The sequence below is a fragment of the Perognathus longimembris genome, chromosome 6, assembly GCF_023159225.1.
Source record: "Perognathus longimembris pacificus isolate PPM17 chromosome 6, ASM2315922v1, whole genome shotgun sequence".
Classification (NCBI taxonomy): Eukaryota; Metazoa; Chordata; class Mammalia; order Rodentia; family Heteromyidae; genus Perognathus; species Perognathus longimembris.
Genome location: NC_063166.1, coordinates 54,667,034 through 54,681,947, shown reverse-complemented (window position 1 = coordinate 54,681,947; position 14,914 = coordinate 54,667,034). Strand labels below are relative to the sequence as shown.

Genomic DNA, 14,914 nt, shown 5'->3' with positions numbered 1-14,914 from the left:
AAAAGTCCCCATGAGACTCTTATCTCCAGTTAGTCACTAAAAAACTGGAAGTGGTGTTTTGGCTCAAAGTGGTAGAACAATAGCCTTGAGCAAAAGTGTTTAGTGACAATGCCCAGGCCCTGAGTTCAAGACCTATGACTGATAGTGAGAGAGAACGAGAGAGAGAGACAGACAGACAGACAGACAGACAGAGAGACAGAGAGAGGAGAAGAGAGATAGATTTAGGAGAACAGATGTTGATTTTAACAGATGGAAGATTCTTGTGCATACTTGACATTGACATCAACATCTAGCAGAAAGACTAGGAAGAAAAAAATGGAAAGAAGCCAAAAATGCCAGATGGACAGTAGTCACAGTCACTGAAAAGGCAGGAGAAGTGGGGGTGAGTGGACAATGGCTATGGTACTCCAACCAAGGTCAGATTCTGATTCCTATCTAACCATGGGAGAATCTCCCAATCTTTCTAAGCCTCAGTTTCCTCATCAGAAGACGAATTCAAAAATAATCGTGGTCCTCACTAAGTGAGAAGAGCTAAGATAATATACATGAGCATTTGGCAGTTAATAAATATTAGATATTAACCTTAGAGGTAGAAGAGGCTACTCTAAGAAATCCAAAAGGAGAAATTCTGCCACTGGGACAGGACAGGAGCAGGAAGGATGACTATAAAGCAGACATGGGATTTGAGGGTATGGTGTTGTCCTCTTAGGATGGCTATACTCTCTGTAAGGTCAGAAACAATGTCTGTTATTAAGAATGAGGAGAAGTGGTAAAGTTTTAAGAAGTAGTAGAGTTAGAAAAATAAGAATCAGGGACATTATTTGTGACAGGTGAAGGAACCAGTAGGCAACAAAACTGATAAACAGATTACAAAGTATGTAATTCTAGTACACATGAGCTGAGGCAAGATCTCAAGTTTGAAATGAGGCTTGTCTACTTAGTGAGAATCTGGCTCAAAACAAAAACAACAAAAAGAAAGCAAGAACTAATCAAGAAAACGAGGGTGAAAGGACTGGCTGAGCATCATTCAAGCTTTGAGACAATTAATTTCACAGCTTCCTGTACCCGCACTAATGTAGTAAACTCTTATAGCACTGAGCTAGATTAGATGCCTGGGCACTAGTTCAGGGCAGGGAGGCCTCTAGGGGTTTGTACCCAATCTTCTCTATAGAGAATCTGATATTTTAGAATCAAGTTGTGGAGAGCGTCTGGCCTACAGTGGGCCATATAAGGCCTGCAAATCATTTGGGTCATGATGGGCCAGAAACATAATGTATCTCGAGAGATGTCTGGAGCCCATCTGCATGTATTGACAATTTTGTATGGCCCATAGTGATGTTCCAAGTATTCAAATTGTTTATGGCAAATAAAAGGTTCCCATCTCTCTGTGAAATGTACTTGCCAGGCCAAGTGGAAAACAGATGCCCAGGGAAGATTCAGGGAATTGATGAAAGGAAGCATGAGCCATTTATCCAGTTGCTGGCTCTTCCTGGAAAGGTCTTGTGGTCTTTCCTTTGGACATCAGCTCTCACGAAAACTTTCACAGGAAAGCTAAGAATAGCTCTGTTATAGCAAGAATAAGAATTTCTACCCCAGTCACCCTTTACTCTCAGTTTCTTCTCCAAGTCACAAATTAATCAACAATGTAGTGTTTAATAAAGGTTCTTTGAGGAGAGTGTACAAGATAGACATAAAGGAGGGGAAACCTCACAAGGGAAGAAATCTCCCAACACGATTTCATCTTGTAAGTTGTGATACTGAACTCCTCTTAAGGAAAACTCAGAGGTTATAGCATTCTAGACTACAACACTCTGGGTATGGTTTTCCAATTAACTTCCAAATCCCTAGGCACTCACTAAGACTCCAAAGAGCCAGTTTTCAGTCTTTTATAAATCAAATTTGGAAAATGCCCAAAGAAATAATTATTACTTTCAAAAAGAAATTGGATAACAGTATTTCAATTCATTTCTCCCCAGTCTATTTCTCCAAATAATGGCATAATTTGCTGCGATAAAGATGGTCAGCCAGGACCACAGATGTTAAACATGGAGATATTCCTGGTCAAGCCCCAAGAACAACATTGTTCAAACAAGATAGAGACTACAAGGAACATAGCTTCCATTCAGTGCATACTATACATCCTGGCCACTCCCTCTTCCTTCCCAGGCCAGGAGACTGGAACCCAAAGAATATTGGAGAAAAGTTCAAGATAACTTCATCTTTAGATGAGCTAGGAGAGGAGCCCATTTCTCCTAGCTCTTCCTCCATTCTTACATTTACCCTGGAATTCCCTCTCAGCTCCTCAACAACAACTACAACAACAACAACAAACATAGAGACTTTTTGTCCCAGAAGTTACAATAATTCAGCATTCTAAAGTGTACATTTTCCTGCTAAACTCACCAGAAGATACACCCCACAAACAATCTACCTGCCACTTTATTCAGCTGAGAAATCCAAGAGAGGAACTGTAGGGGAGGAACTGGGTTTGGAAGGGAGCAAGGGCCAAGACCACCCAAGATCCTTATAGGTCTAGAGAATTAGGGCTGTTACCCTTTCCACTAGGGCTCAATGAAGACAAAAACTCTTCCAATACTTTGACTAACTACATATCCTGAGGACTTCTGCGGGGCACAAGTAGGCATTCAGCCCAGGGCTGCTATAGCCAGTGCTCTATATACAGTGGCTAAAACCACTGACTCAGTACACTGGTGAGGAGGAAGTAAAAATAATACAGACCTTGCATTGCATTAAGAAATACCCATTTTGTTACTCCTCATCCCTTTGTGATGAGAATAATCAACTGCAGCAAATCTGAGAAACACAATGAAAATAAACACAATGATATACCATGATAGATCCACCTTGGTGCTAGCCTTCAACCTTTAACTCCATATACACATATGACTGGGAGCTTCATATAAAGTCTACATAGTAATCATTTCCTCACAACATACAACTGGGACAAGCTCCTGAATCACAACCTATTACTGTACATCATAGTTTAGTACCATGAAATTCTATAGTATAAATGCATCATGGTATGTAAATAAATCTCATATTATTGTGGATGCACATGGCAGATCCCTCTTAAAAAAAGAAAAAACAAAACAAACTGGTGAGATCTATACTAGTAGCCCAAGAAATGATTAGTTTCACAAAAGCAAAGCTATGAGCACTGAGAGGCAAAAGGAAAAGAGGGAGCAGAGAATGAAGTCTGAAGAAGCAAATAGACAAGATGCACTATGTCCTTGTGTGATGACAATACATCACAGGAGTGAAGAGCTATTCAAGTCTGGTTTACACATTTGTATACTTTTGAAGCCATACTGAGAAAGACACCATGCTAACCTGCCCACAAGGAACTGCCTGAGATGTGTGCCTCTGTATCTCCGAAGAGGCTGATGGCAGGATGCAAGCATTCTCTATCCTGTCAGCCCGTTCCCACTCATGCTTTCCACTGTCAGGCTTTTTCTTTTCAGGACTCTCCAACAACCCATTCCCTCTTCTTGTTATTTCTCACCTTGACATTTCTCTCTTTGTCCCTCCCCCTGTTGCTTTAATTTAAGCAACAGCTGCCATCAGATAAAGAATTCTAGGTGTGGATTTAGCTGACAAAATACCAAAGTGGGCAAAGATTTATATAAGAGGATTAATTGCAGTGGTATCTAAAATTTATATGGAAGAAATGAAATAGTTTGAAGTGTCCTTAATGACTAGGCAAAAGGTAGTAAATTATGAAATGAGCCTAGAATGAAGAATCGTGTTCAATGGCCTGGGAAAAATCTCACAATGCAATGTTAACAGAAAAGCAGAAGGCAAAACTATATATCAGGTATGACCTCAAATTTTTAAGCACTCTATATGATGCATTGGCATAACACCTAATGCACATTAAAGTATATGTACTTTTAAATATAATTAAATATTATCAATGCAGCCAATGATTATTTCTTGGTGAAAGGATTATGGATACTTATGATTACTTTGTTTCTAGGTGTTTTACTTTTCTGTAATAAACATTTCATTTTGTAATTAAAGAAACTACCTGAACTTTTAAAATTCACCCAGAATATAGTAATTGTTTCACTTCTGCTTCTTTCTACTTTGTTTCTATGAACCTCTGGTTCATTTCCATTTATTTCCAACAATGATGACAATTAACCTGAGTAGGTCATGGACATAGAGGTTAAGGATATTGACAAGGCATTTGATGTCTACATTGAGAAATAGCTATTCCAAGTTAGAACTGTGGTCTCTGATAAAACAGAGGTGGGAAAAGTGCTTGACTGGAGAACCATTCAAACCTATACATATTCAGTCAAGAATGATTGCTTAAATATCTACTTAGAAGTCAGCACAGCTGTGGGACAGCCAGATCCTTCCCCTCACCACCAAATGCAGACACATGAGTGGACTCATACCTGTGTCAACAGTTTCCATTACCAACAACTTAAAGTGCTAACAAGGAAAGATGAAGCATACCAGGAGTCACAGCCAAGGAGATGAAATTTGGATTGAGGACAGTTAAATTCTCTTTGAAGAAGTTATATTTAAACTGAAATTTGAGCGATAATGGAGAATTTTGCCATATGAAGAGCAGGACACATGAACAAGTGCTCTGGATGCAAGAATGGATACTTTCCTTAATCAAATGACTTAACAAGTGACAGGGACATGCAATCATGTGAATATCATATTAATTCAAAGGAAAACCACTGCCATGGAGGACCTGAAGGAAATCTACTGTTTTCTTCCTTTGCCCATAACAACAATTTCTTATTTCACTAGGAAGAGGTTCTCTTGCTCAATTGACCTTCACATTTCAGCTTTAATTGTGCAAATATGAAATAAAAGCACAAATGCAGCCCACTACTAGTCAAGGCAATCTGAAGTAACCAAATAATAACTTGTTCTTTGAACAGCTCAAATTTCCTACTTTGGTAACAGGGAACGTACAAATATACAGGATTTACCACTTAAGAGTGTCTCACAGTGGAATACTCAAGGACAAGAAAGAAAACAGTGAATTCAGTAATTAACACTAATCTCCACTAATGGAGGAAGAAACATGCTTCTTTTAGTTACTTTCATCACAAGTTCTCTAAGACTGTGTGTCTTAAGCTATTTAAGAAAATCTATAGCAATTGTAAAGTTAGTAAATGGGCCATAAAAAAGTGAGACAACTGAGACCAAAAACTAAAGAAACCAGCATTGCTGGGAACTAAAGTAGAAAAATGGTAAAGCCCAATAAAATAAGCTAGCAGAGACAAACACAGTAAATAACCATCAACCAAAACACAGGATAACTACTAAATTACTGGCAACATAAATATTGCCAACAACGTGAATAAAACTTCCTTGCTCAAGGTCAGTGAAGAAAAAAAAGATAAAAGACAATTTACAATGCAGAAGAAAGTGAACCAGAGGAAGAGAAAATAGCATAGTTATTAGCAGGACACTGTGTTTCCAAAGGAATGTGATGTTCCTCTAAAAACATACAGGGAGGGACCATGCCTCATCATCATGAGGAGGAAGAAACATGCTGAATCTCCAGCTATGATCAACTCTGTTTCTAAAACTCCTTCCACAATGTTGCAAGGAGTGGGGGAGTGTATTCCTCTTGTGTTCACATGTATTGCATGTCAATTACGTTCCAGCACTGTGCTGAGCACTGGATGAGTCAGGGATAAACTAAATGCTACCTTAGTTTTCTGGAAGCTTACAGCAATCTACAATGAAGTAAGACTCACATACAAGGGATGACTGTAACCCTATCAAATCTCACTTGCTCACTGATGTAATCCACTTATCCTCTCAGGTTAGTAAAGTACAATAAAACTGGAAGAAAGGAGGAAAAGAAGGAAGAGACAGGAAAAATACAGAAGAACAAGGAAAAAAAGCTGCTTCCTTTTTGTGTAAGCATTGTCAGCTGGTAAGAAACTCCTACTACAATCTTGGTGCCGAAAGCATCAGAATCCCAGGACTCTGTTTGAAATCTAGGTCTTTCCAGCTCCACATTCCAGAGCTCTACTTTCATTCTTAACCTTACATAGCCTTCTAGAATAGTATATGGGCAGTATAGAATTTGGAGACTTGCTGAATCCAGGGTAATAAACAGGAAACCTAAACCTAGGACATCTTTTTCACAGGAACCACTGTGGCAAATAGCACATCTTCTTGAGAATATAGCTTAGAACTGCATCCAGGAAGGAGTGCTTGCATGGACACATTCAAGAATTCAGGAAGATCACTTACCTGGGGGTGGGGGTATTCTCACAGTAGACAGGGGGTATGTGCAAACCTATATAGAAAAATTTGCAAGTATACATCAAGAACTTTAAACTTTCATAGACTCTCACCTAGAAATTCCACCTTTGTTTTTTTTTCCCTTAAGGGAATTACGGTGGAAAACACTTAGCTAATCTCTTTACTCAGATAGCATGTGATTGGAGGCTACAAACAAGACAACCTATGCCAAAAGAAGATGTGCTTAGTAAGATATGGAACACCAATGTATTATCACACAACTATTAAAATTATAGAAAAGTTATGAAAGGTAAATATATATTGTGAAAAAAATCTTCAAATCCAGTGTGAAACTATCTTGGAAAGGGATAGACAGACAGACTCATGGGCAGACAGACATGCAGAGAGAGAAAGACAGATACATGGGCAGATAGAGCTACAGAGAGGGAGAGAGAGAGAAAAAAAATGGATTCATAGGACAGACACAGATGCAGGTTAGAACAGATAACAATCTCTATAACAGTTTTATTTTTGCTAGCTTGTGGTTTCAAATTTTCCCACAGTGAACACATGAAAGCTGATGATCGCTCCTTTGTCCTCTTCCTCTTCCCCTAATCACTGATAACCTTAGGCTATCTCTAGGATTAGGGGCCTGCTGAGGACCACGGAGGCACGTGTTGGCCCTGCTGCCAAACAGGCTTCAGCTCAAGTGGCCACACTCATTGCGTGAAGTTTCCTGGATGGCTCACCAACTACAAATCTGAACCTGACTTCTGATATCTGTCATTTGAAACCTAGGTGCTTCTACTTTTCAGAACTTAATTATTCAAATTCGTCCGTTTAAGTGAGCTCACCACTGACTGGTTAGTTCTCAGAGGAGGCTAATTTGCCAGCAAAAATTCCTTTATTTTCAAGACTGAAATGAACTTGGAATGTATCTAATTTTGCTTCAAGCACTTTCAAGAAGCTGTGAAAGCTTTCGAATCTTGCCAAATTAGCTGCCTGTTTGCAGTCTCTGAGTGAGGTGGAGGAGGCCTGAGTAGTAGGCTTGCTTTCTTCTTAAAGATGCTGTGCCAGCTGAGAAGAAACGTTTCCCCTGAAGGGAAATTATCTGCTGGCAAAGACCCTACCTGGGCACTTCTCCAAAGTGGCACTAACTCCCCAAGGAAGCTACCAGGCTGCTCTGCCCATCCAAAAATTCTCTGGCACTATCACGTGTGTGTGTACAAATCAGTTTCCAGAGAGTTTGAAACACAGGCCAGCAATGAGTTCCAAAACTATGTTAGAAACAAATGCCCAACTTTATGTGCCCAGTTTGACGAATGAAACGTTCTTGGGTAGTGAGATTTGTACTTTCCAAAACTCCAGATCCTAGTATAGAGAATAAGGGTTGTTTTTTTTTTAAAGACTACTTGGACTACTTAGAAAATTCATAGATTGCAGGTTGAAAAAAGACAAAAAAGCTGGCTGCTGAAGTTACTTTGGATCTTACTAGATACAATAATTTGCAAACCCGCTATAATTGTTTAGGAGAGCTTTTGCTGTGGAAGGAACTGAATACTAAGCAGTAATTTTTTTAGTCTAACATTAAAAAATAATCAGATCTTCACAATACCAGAGGAATCAGGAGATATGTTAATCTGCATTCATTAAGAAAACCACCAAACACAGGGAACACTCACAAAGAGAGAGGCTAAGAAATACAGAGATCTCTGAAGTACAAAAGACCTGTTTGTAGGACAAGGCACCCTGAAGCCCAGGGGTAGACACATCCTGTGTGCTGAAGCTCATCTGCTAGTCTATACTCGCCCAGCTCAATGACTGCTTTAAGTGCTCACCACATGCAAGGTTCTATGTGCAAGGTTTAAATGAGTAAGGAGTGCACAGTCCCTACCTTCAAGAAGGCCACATCAATTAAATGTACCTGCAAAAATCCAGGATTTGGAAAAAGCTATGATAAAGGTATGGACAGAATACTGGACCAAGAACAGAGTAAGCACTGAGCTCAAAATGAAAGGGCTTCCTGAAGACTTGACCCATATACTCAGTTTAGAAGGTAATGATGAGTCAATGGAAGGGTTTACAGATGGTTTTATAGATGCATCAACCAGAAGAGAGGTGTGAAAGAGGTGTAGGACTCATTTAAAGCAAAGGCTCAAGTTCCAGGTAAAAAATGGTGGGTCACATTGGAGAACAAAGTAATGGGTGATAGCTGCAAGGGCCTGGATGTCACCCTACAAGGATAGAAGGGTCAGGTCAGATGGTGGGAAAAGGAAGGGGTAATCATGAAGGCCTAAGGGGGTATAATGAACCCTAACACCCAGTTCTGGTTGGATATCTGCTCACAAAGGAAGCCAGAAATTGCACAGCAGGCCAAACAGCTACAACCTGTAACTGGCTTCTGTTCCACCACATAGGCCATGCAGAGCAAAAAAGAAATCTCTCCTATACATTCTTCCACAGTGATGGGTGGCAAAATTCTCAGAGGGCAAAGGACCTGCAGACTTGCTCAGGGTGAGGGTGAGGATGTCAAGGGGAAGACAGCCAGGAAGACAGCCCCCGGGTGGAGCCAATGTGGGGACGGAGTGGGTGATGGCTGCTACCAGAAAAGCAGGCTGGTACTCAAGGACACAGGCAAAAAGGCAGAGAGTGATGGAAACTCAGAGTCACACATCTTTCAACAAAACCGGAAGTGGGGATTAATAGAGGAGGAGGAACAGAAGATGTTAGGGGCCGGGGAACATGGGAAGCTGGCATAATAAGTATAAACTTCAAATTTTGGAATAAGGCCCAGAAAATAATTGGCCAAAGATGGGAAGAGTCTTCAAAGCTTGGTAACCAGTCTGTGGGAATAGGAAATGCTCCCACAATTCTTTAAGTTCCTGATTGCTAAAACTGGTTCTGGAGAGATGACAAGGTAAATAGAGGATATAGGATTGTAAACTCTGTACTTATCACCAAGCCCCTGAAGACACAAAAAGCTGTAACCAGGAGACCAATCACAGGACTGCATGAAGATGTGGTGGTCTAGGAGATGATGCAGATACAGAGGAATGGGCTGAATGAGCTGGCTTTCTCTAATGCCAAAATACCCATCGGGGTCCATTTTTAGCATGTACAAAGATAATACTACACTGTCCTGATTTAGTGTATCCCTTTTGAACTAAATCATACTCCAAGGTGACGGAGCCTTAGTTTGTCTCAATATCAAGTCCCCACTCAGGAAAGGACAAATGACAGGCCTTCAAACACAACATGAACAAATACATAAAACAGTAGGAGTGTGAACATCCATTTTATTCAACAGGGAAACTACTTTCATTCAAGTAGCAGGATTTTTTAAATGACAGGTCACAAATACTTGCTTTCCCCATGAGACACTGGATTGCTGACAGAGGACTCAAACACATAATAACTTACAGGATTCACTTATTCAAGGTTGCTCTCATTATCTCCACTGCCTCTTGACAACCTAGTCTTCCTCTATACTTGGATTTTGACTGACTAGCACAAACCATCTAACCAATTATTTAAACCCACAACTCAAAGTCAACATCACTTCCTTTGCCCTTCCAGTTCCAGCTAATCAGACAGTACTCATGACTTCCTGTCTGTGATATCTCCACAGCTCACCTTCACCCAGGATCCTTCTACAATCTCCTCTGTTGGAACCCTCACTTCCAGTGTCTCTGCTATTGCATCTTCAATAATCCCATTACTCACAAACCAGAGCATCAGCCCTTTCAGGTCAGAGGCCATGCTACTCCCTGGCTATTAACACTTTATGGGCTCCTAGATCACTGGGTGAGTTTTAAGAAACCTATGAGTGAGCTGTTGAAATTATCAGGAAACCCATACACCTTGGATTGACAGTCATCATTTACTTACCAGATTCATTGGGGGTAATTTTAAAATATATATTCTATATTTTGAAACTGTTGTTTTTTTTGTAAAAATGGAAATTGTTGAAAAAATAGAAGACAAATAACAACAAGAAATTGCATCAGATGTATGACTTATCAAAATAAAATCTCAAGTATTGGTAAGGTTCTGAAGAAACCACACCCCTGTGCACCTGTTGGTGTTTCCTATGAAAAACAGTATGGCTGTTTTCACTGAAAACTTAAAAGTGGAATCACCATATTATAATCCAGAAATTCTACTTTGGGCATATCCACAGATGCACTGAAATTGAAGGTATAAGCAGATATCTATCTGTACATCCATATTCATAGTGACATAATTCACAGTAGCCAAAGGGAAGAAACAACCTGGTCTATCAACAAATGATATATAGACAAAATGTGATGTCAGCATACAGAATATTATTTGTCTATAAAAAAAGAAGGAAATTCTGATACCTCAATGGGGAGGAGCACTGAAGACTTGGTGTTGAGTGAAATATCTCAGCTACAGGAAAAACAGTGCAGGAAAAACTGACATGAGGTACCTGAAGTAGTCAAATTCATGGTTACAAAAGTATGGGATGGATAAAAGAAAGAAATGGGACGCTATTATTTAATGGGTACACTTTCATTTTGTAAGAAGAAAATGTTCTAGAAAATGGTTGTACAGTAACACCAATGCACTCATCAACACAGTACACTTAAGAATTGTTCAGATTATGAACTTTTTATTAAGTCTATTTTACCACAACAAAGAACAAAGAATAAAGAAATTGGTTACCAAATGAACCTATAGAATGTAGTAAATAATTTGCAGTTGTTGCTTTGGATGGTGCATTTTAATCATGATCATAAATTCTGAACACACTGGGGCAAGCTAACCAGAATGTACAAAAATGCTGCACATATTCAGTGTCGCATATGTGCCTGGGCCTGAGGAAGGTCAGCTGCAGCCTCCCTTCCTCTTCTAATGCATCCTGCCCAAACGCAACGGCACATTTCCCCCAAAGAGCAGCTCTGTTCACTTTCTCAAAGCAAACTGCAAATACCAGTGCTTGGCTTTCAGAGCTCTCTCAAGCCAGGTCTCACCACAGGAATTCCTCCTATCTCTTCTAGAGTCTCAACATGACTCCCTCCTTTCAGTATTCATCTGGCTTACTCAAGCAATCTCCTCACAGGGAATATCTTCTCTCCACCTTTCTTCTTCCACTTGGAAATATCTCTCAGCCCAGCACAAGACCCACTTCACTGGGAAATTTAGAATTCTCCAACAGGGTTAAGAGGAGTGATTTTTGGAGCCCCAGAGGGTGGATCTAAGATCAGGTCTTCAGTTAGTGTTCTTTGATTTTGTCTGCAAATGAGGCATTATTACAGACTTGGAATATATTGATGTCCTCAACTATGGAAGAAAATGCTCTTAGGGCTCCTTGTAGCCTTGCCACACCCTCCATATCATCCTCTTGGCAAGAGTGATATCTGTTATCACCTTATCATTGGCTATATCTTGATGTGCCATTTAGAATATGCCCAACTAGGGGCATAACTCAAGTGGTAGAGCACTTGTCTAGAAAGTCTGTCTCTGGTTATAATACTCAGTACAGAAATTACAGAAATTACAGCCTAATGCTGATGACTCACACCTGTAATCCTAGCTACTCAAGGCTGAGATCTGAGGATCACAGTTCAAAGCCAGCACAAGCAGGAAGTCTATGAGACTCCTATCTCTAAAAAACCACTCAGAAATAGCCAGAAGTAGCACTATGGCTCAAGTGGCAGAGCACCAGCTTTGAGCAAAAGAAGCTCAGGAACAGCACCCAGGGCCCTGAGTCCAATAATAATGATAATGATAATAATAATCTCAAAAGGGATGGGAAATAAGCAATAGTAATAGAGATGGTGAATATGATCACATAATCAAAGTGCATTATATGCATGCATGTATGGACATATCACAATGAAACTCCCTTTTAGAATTAGTACACATTAATTGGAGAGAGAGAAAGAAAGAGAGAACTAGCCAAACTAACCCGAGGAAGATGTCACCATAGGGAAAAATACCTGACCTCCACAAATGTGTTCCTGTGTATTAGGCTTATCACACTGAGTCTATGAAGCTAGGCACAGATGTGGTCTTCCTTCTAGAAGCCAGATGGCTTCTGGTTTCCTACATCACCAGTCACAGAATGGCTATCAAAGAGGATTGGGCACAAGTAGTGAATTCCTTCCTAAGCACTCTACTTTGTACCCTTCCTTTTGGACCTAATCCTTGACAACAGGCTACTTCTACCACTGTACTCTGCCTGGAATCACACTGCTGTCTTGCTTTCATTCTGAGTTATCTTCATCTGTTTTCCCAGGCTCTCCACAAAGAGCTCTACAGCTGACACCAGACTCTCAGCACACAGTACACCCTGAATAAATGCACACTGATTGCCGAAGAAGCTCAGCCCTATATCTCCATCTAGAAACAAGCATGCACTTGTATCCAAGAAGCTTATTACCTGGAGTTAAAAAACTATTTAGCAAGGGTCCAAGTAGTAAACGTAATTCTTTCAATGTTGTTCCAGCTTCTTCCATGGTGCTTAATTTAAGCCACGGATATATATACAGATAATATCTCCCCCCGCCCCCCCCCCCGAAAAAAAATCTGGTATAAACAGCATGGCAATAGCTTTAACTCTGTTTCATTTTGCCCAGTTGATGAAGCTAACAATTTCACAAGGTGTCTGCTCCCTGTAAATTAGAGAAGGCAATTTTTCTCCAATTATATTTTAATTCATGGGTAATCATTCTCTATAGCAGGTGGCAAGTTGAGGGAAGCTAGAAGCCAGGGAGATCGAAGGTTATGAAGAGTGCTAAATAGTTTTTATTTGAATTTATAGCACAAGTATTGCAGGAAACCTAATGTGTATGTTAAAAGAAGTCAGGATGAGCCATGTTAAGATCAGAAGCATTCCAAACCTTTTCTTGGCCAAATGTAATTCAGTCTAAAACAGGTTGTTTCTCACTTGAATTCTCAGATTGCCTTTGGTTAGTTCTCCATTTCATTATGCATTCCTCCCTTCACCTTTAGCTTAAAGAGCCTAAGCATTACCTTGAAATTATTCAGACAATAGCACTGACACCTGGGAATCAAACTGTACCACAAAAATGACTTCTTCTTGTAATATGTCTTGTTCCATTATGTTTCTTAAATTTTATATTATTATTAAGGTGATTACAGAGGGGCTACTAGTTCATGAGTTGGGTAATGAGTACATTTCTTCTTGGGAAATGTCTCCCCTTCTTTCTCTATCTCCCAGTTTCCCTCTCCTGTCTCCGCCCATAAGTTGTACAGTTCACTCAACATACTGCTGTTGCAATACTTTTTAAAATGTCCCCAAAGAGCCCATGCATCTCACTAGAATTTCATGCTGAATCGGTCTGTTTGCAAGAAGATTCAGAATTAACCAGGTTATGTGATTGGCACTTTGAAATATAGAAATGAATAAGACAAGAGCTCTGACCTAAAAAGCTTTTGACCTAATGCGAATGACAATCGAACCCAACAGTCAGTGGGAGGCCATCTGCTTTTCTATCTCATCTCCCTTTAGGTATTTAAACTTAAACTAGATGCAAGGCATTCAGTACAGTACCTAGTATATAGTAACTACTAAATAAATGACAGTTCTAGAAGATGACATACTTATCAGTTTTATTTATTTAGTTTCATTGTTTTATGTGAGTTTCCCTTAGCAGGAAAGATCTAATTATTGAACCTCACAAAACTGCAAAGAATCCACCTGGTTTCTTGTTTTTCAAGATATTTTCATTATTACCATCATTTTACGGATGAAGCAACTAAAGACTTAAGCAGTGAGATTGACCACTCAGGTTGCTCAACTGCGGAACCCATTTCAGACACGCTCATTTGTGTCTTCCTGTGTTTGGAAGTAGTGATTATTATAATTTCCTACATTTTTGAATTCCCAAAGAATCAAGGCTGCCTATGTTATTAAAATTTATAAAATGAGATAAAAGTGTGTAAGCCAAAGGAATCATGCGTTGAGTAATCAAAATGCCAATTTAAAATATTAGACAGTTATGAAAATGATAATGAAGCTTGCAGCAACCCTGGCTAATACTCATTATGTTGTCAAACAAAAAAAAACCAGAAAACATAATCCCATTTATGTTGTGATTATAACTAAGTAAAATTATGTACATATATAGCAGGTGCTTAGAATTTGGAAAATAAGGAGGGCTGGTGTGCTAAGGAGGAGGCATCATTCAGAAGTCTCATTTTTACAAGTGATTATAATGGAGTTGTTACAATAAGCACCATGACGGGGATAACGACAAGAGGAAATGCTGCTGTCCACTCACCCAGGGTTGTATAACATGACCGCCGACAGGTTCTCACAGGACTTCGAGAGGTCAGTCATGGACAAGCTGAAGGAGGACAGAAGGCCACTCTAAGAGCAGACACAGGGCAGAGTGGTTACCTTAGTGGGTAAGAGAAAGCCAATGGTCTGGACTCACAGCCTTACCTCATGACAAACAATGAAATACACTCCCTCCTGTCACCATGCATAACAACTGGCCTATCTGAAACAGCAGATTCAGGACAGTCAGGCTCTAGAACATCTTGAATCCAAGACCTAAATGTGAAGCCCACAAGGCCCTCGCATTCTGGAACTAGGGAAATTCTGGCACAGGACTTCCATAACTCAGATGGTCTCTTATCCAGGCTACATCAAATCAAATTGGGGGAAGTGGGT

At 39.9% G+C, this 14,914-nt stretch overlaps 1 protein-coding gene across 6 annotated transcripts in view; it reads right to left on the bottom strand.

Annotated features, from left to right (window-relative positions):
* Kif16b (kinesin family member 16B) overlaps nucleotides 1-14,914 on the bottom strand; it is a 269,825-nt gene that overhangs the window by 103,156 nt on the left and 151,755 nt on the right. For all 6 annotated transcript variants that reach the window (XM_048348767.1, XM_048348768.1, XM_048348769.1 and 3 more), the window contains exon 17: nucleotides 14,520-14,608. In XM_048348767.1, coding sequence (XP_048204724.1) covers nucleotides 14,520-14,608 — 89 coding nt within the window. The remainder of the gene's footprint in view (nucleotides 1-14,519; nucleotides 14,609-14,914) is intronic.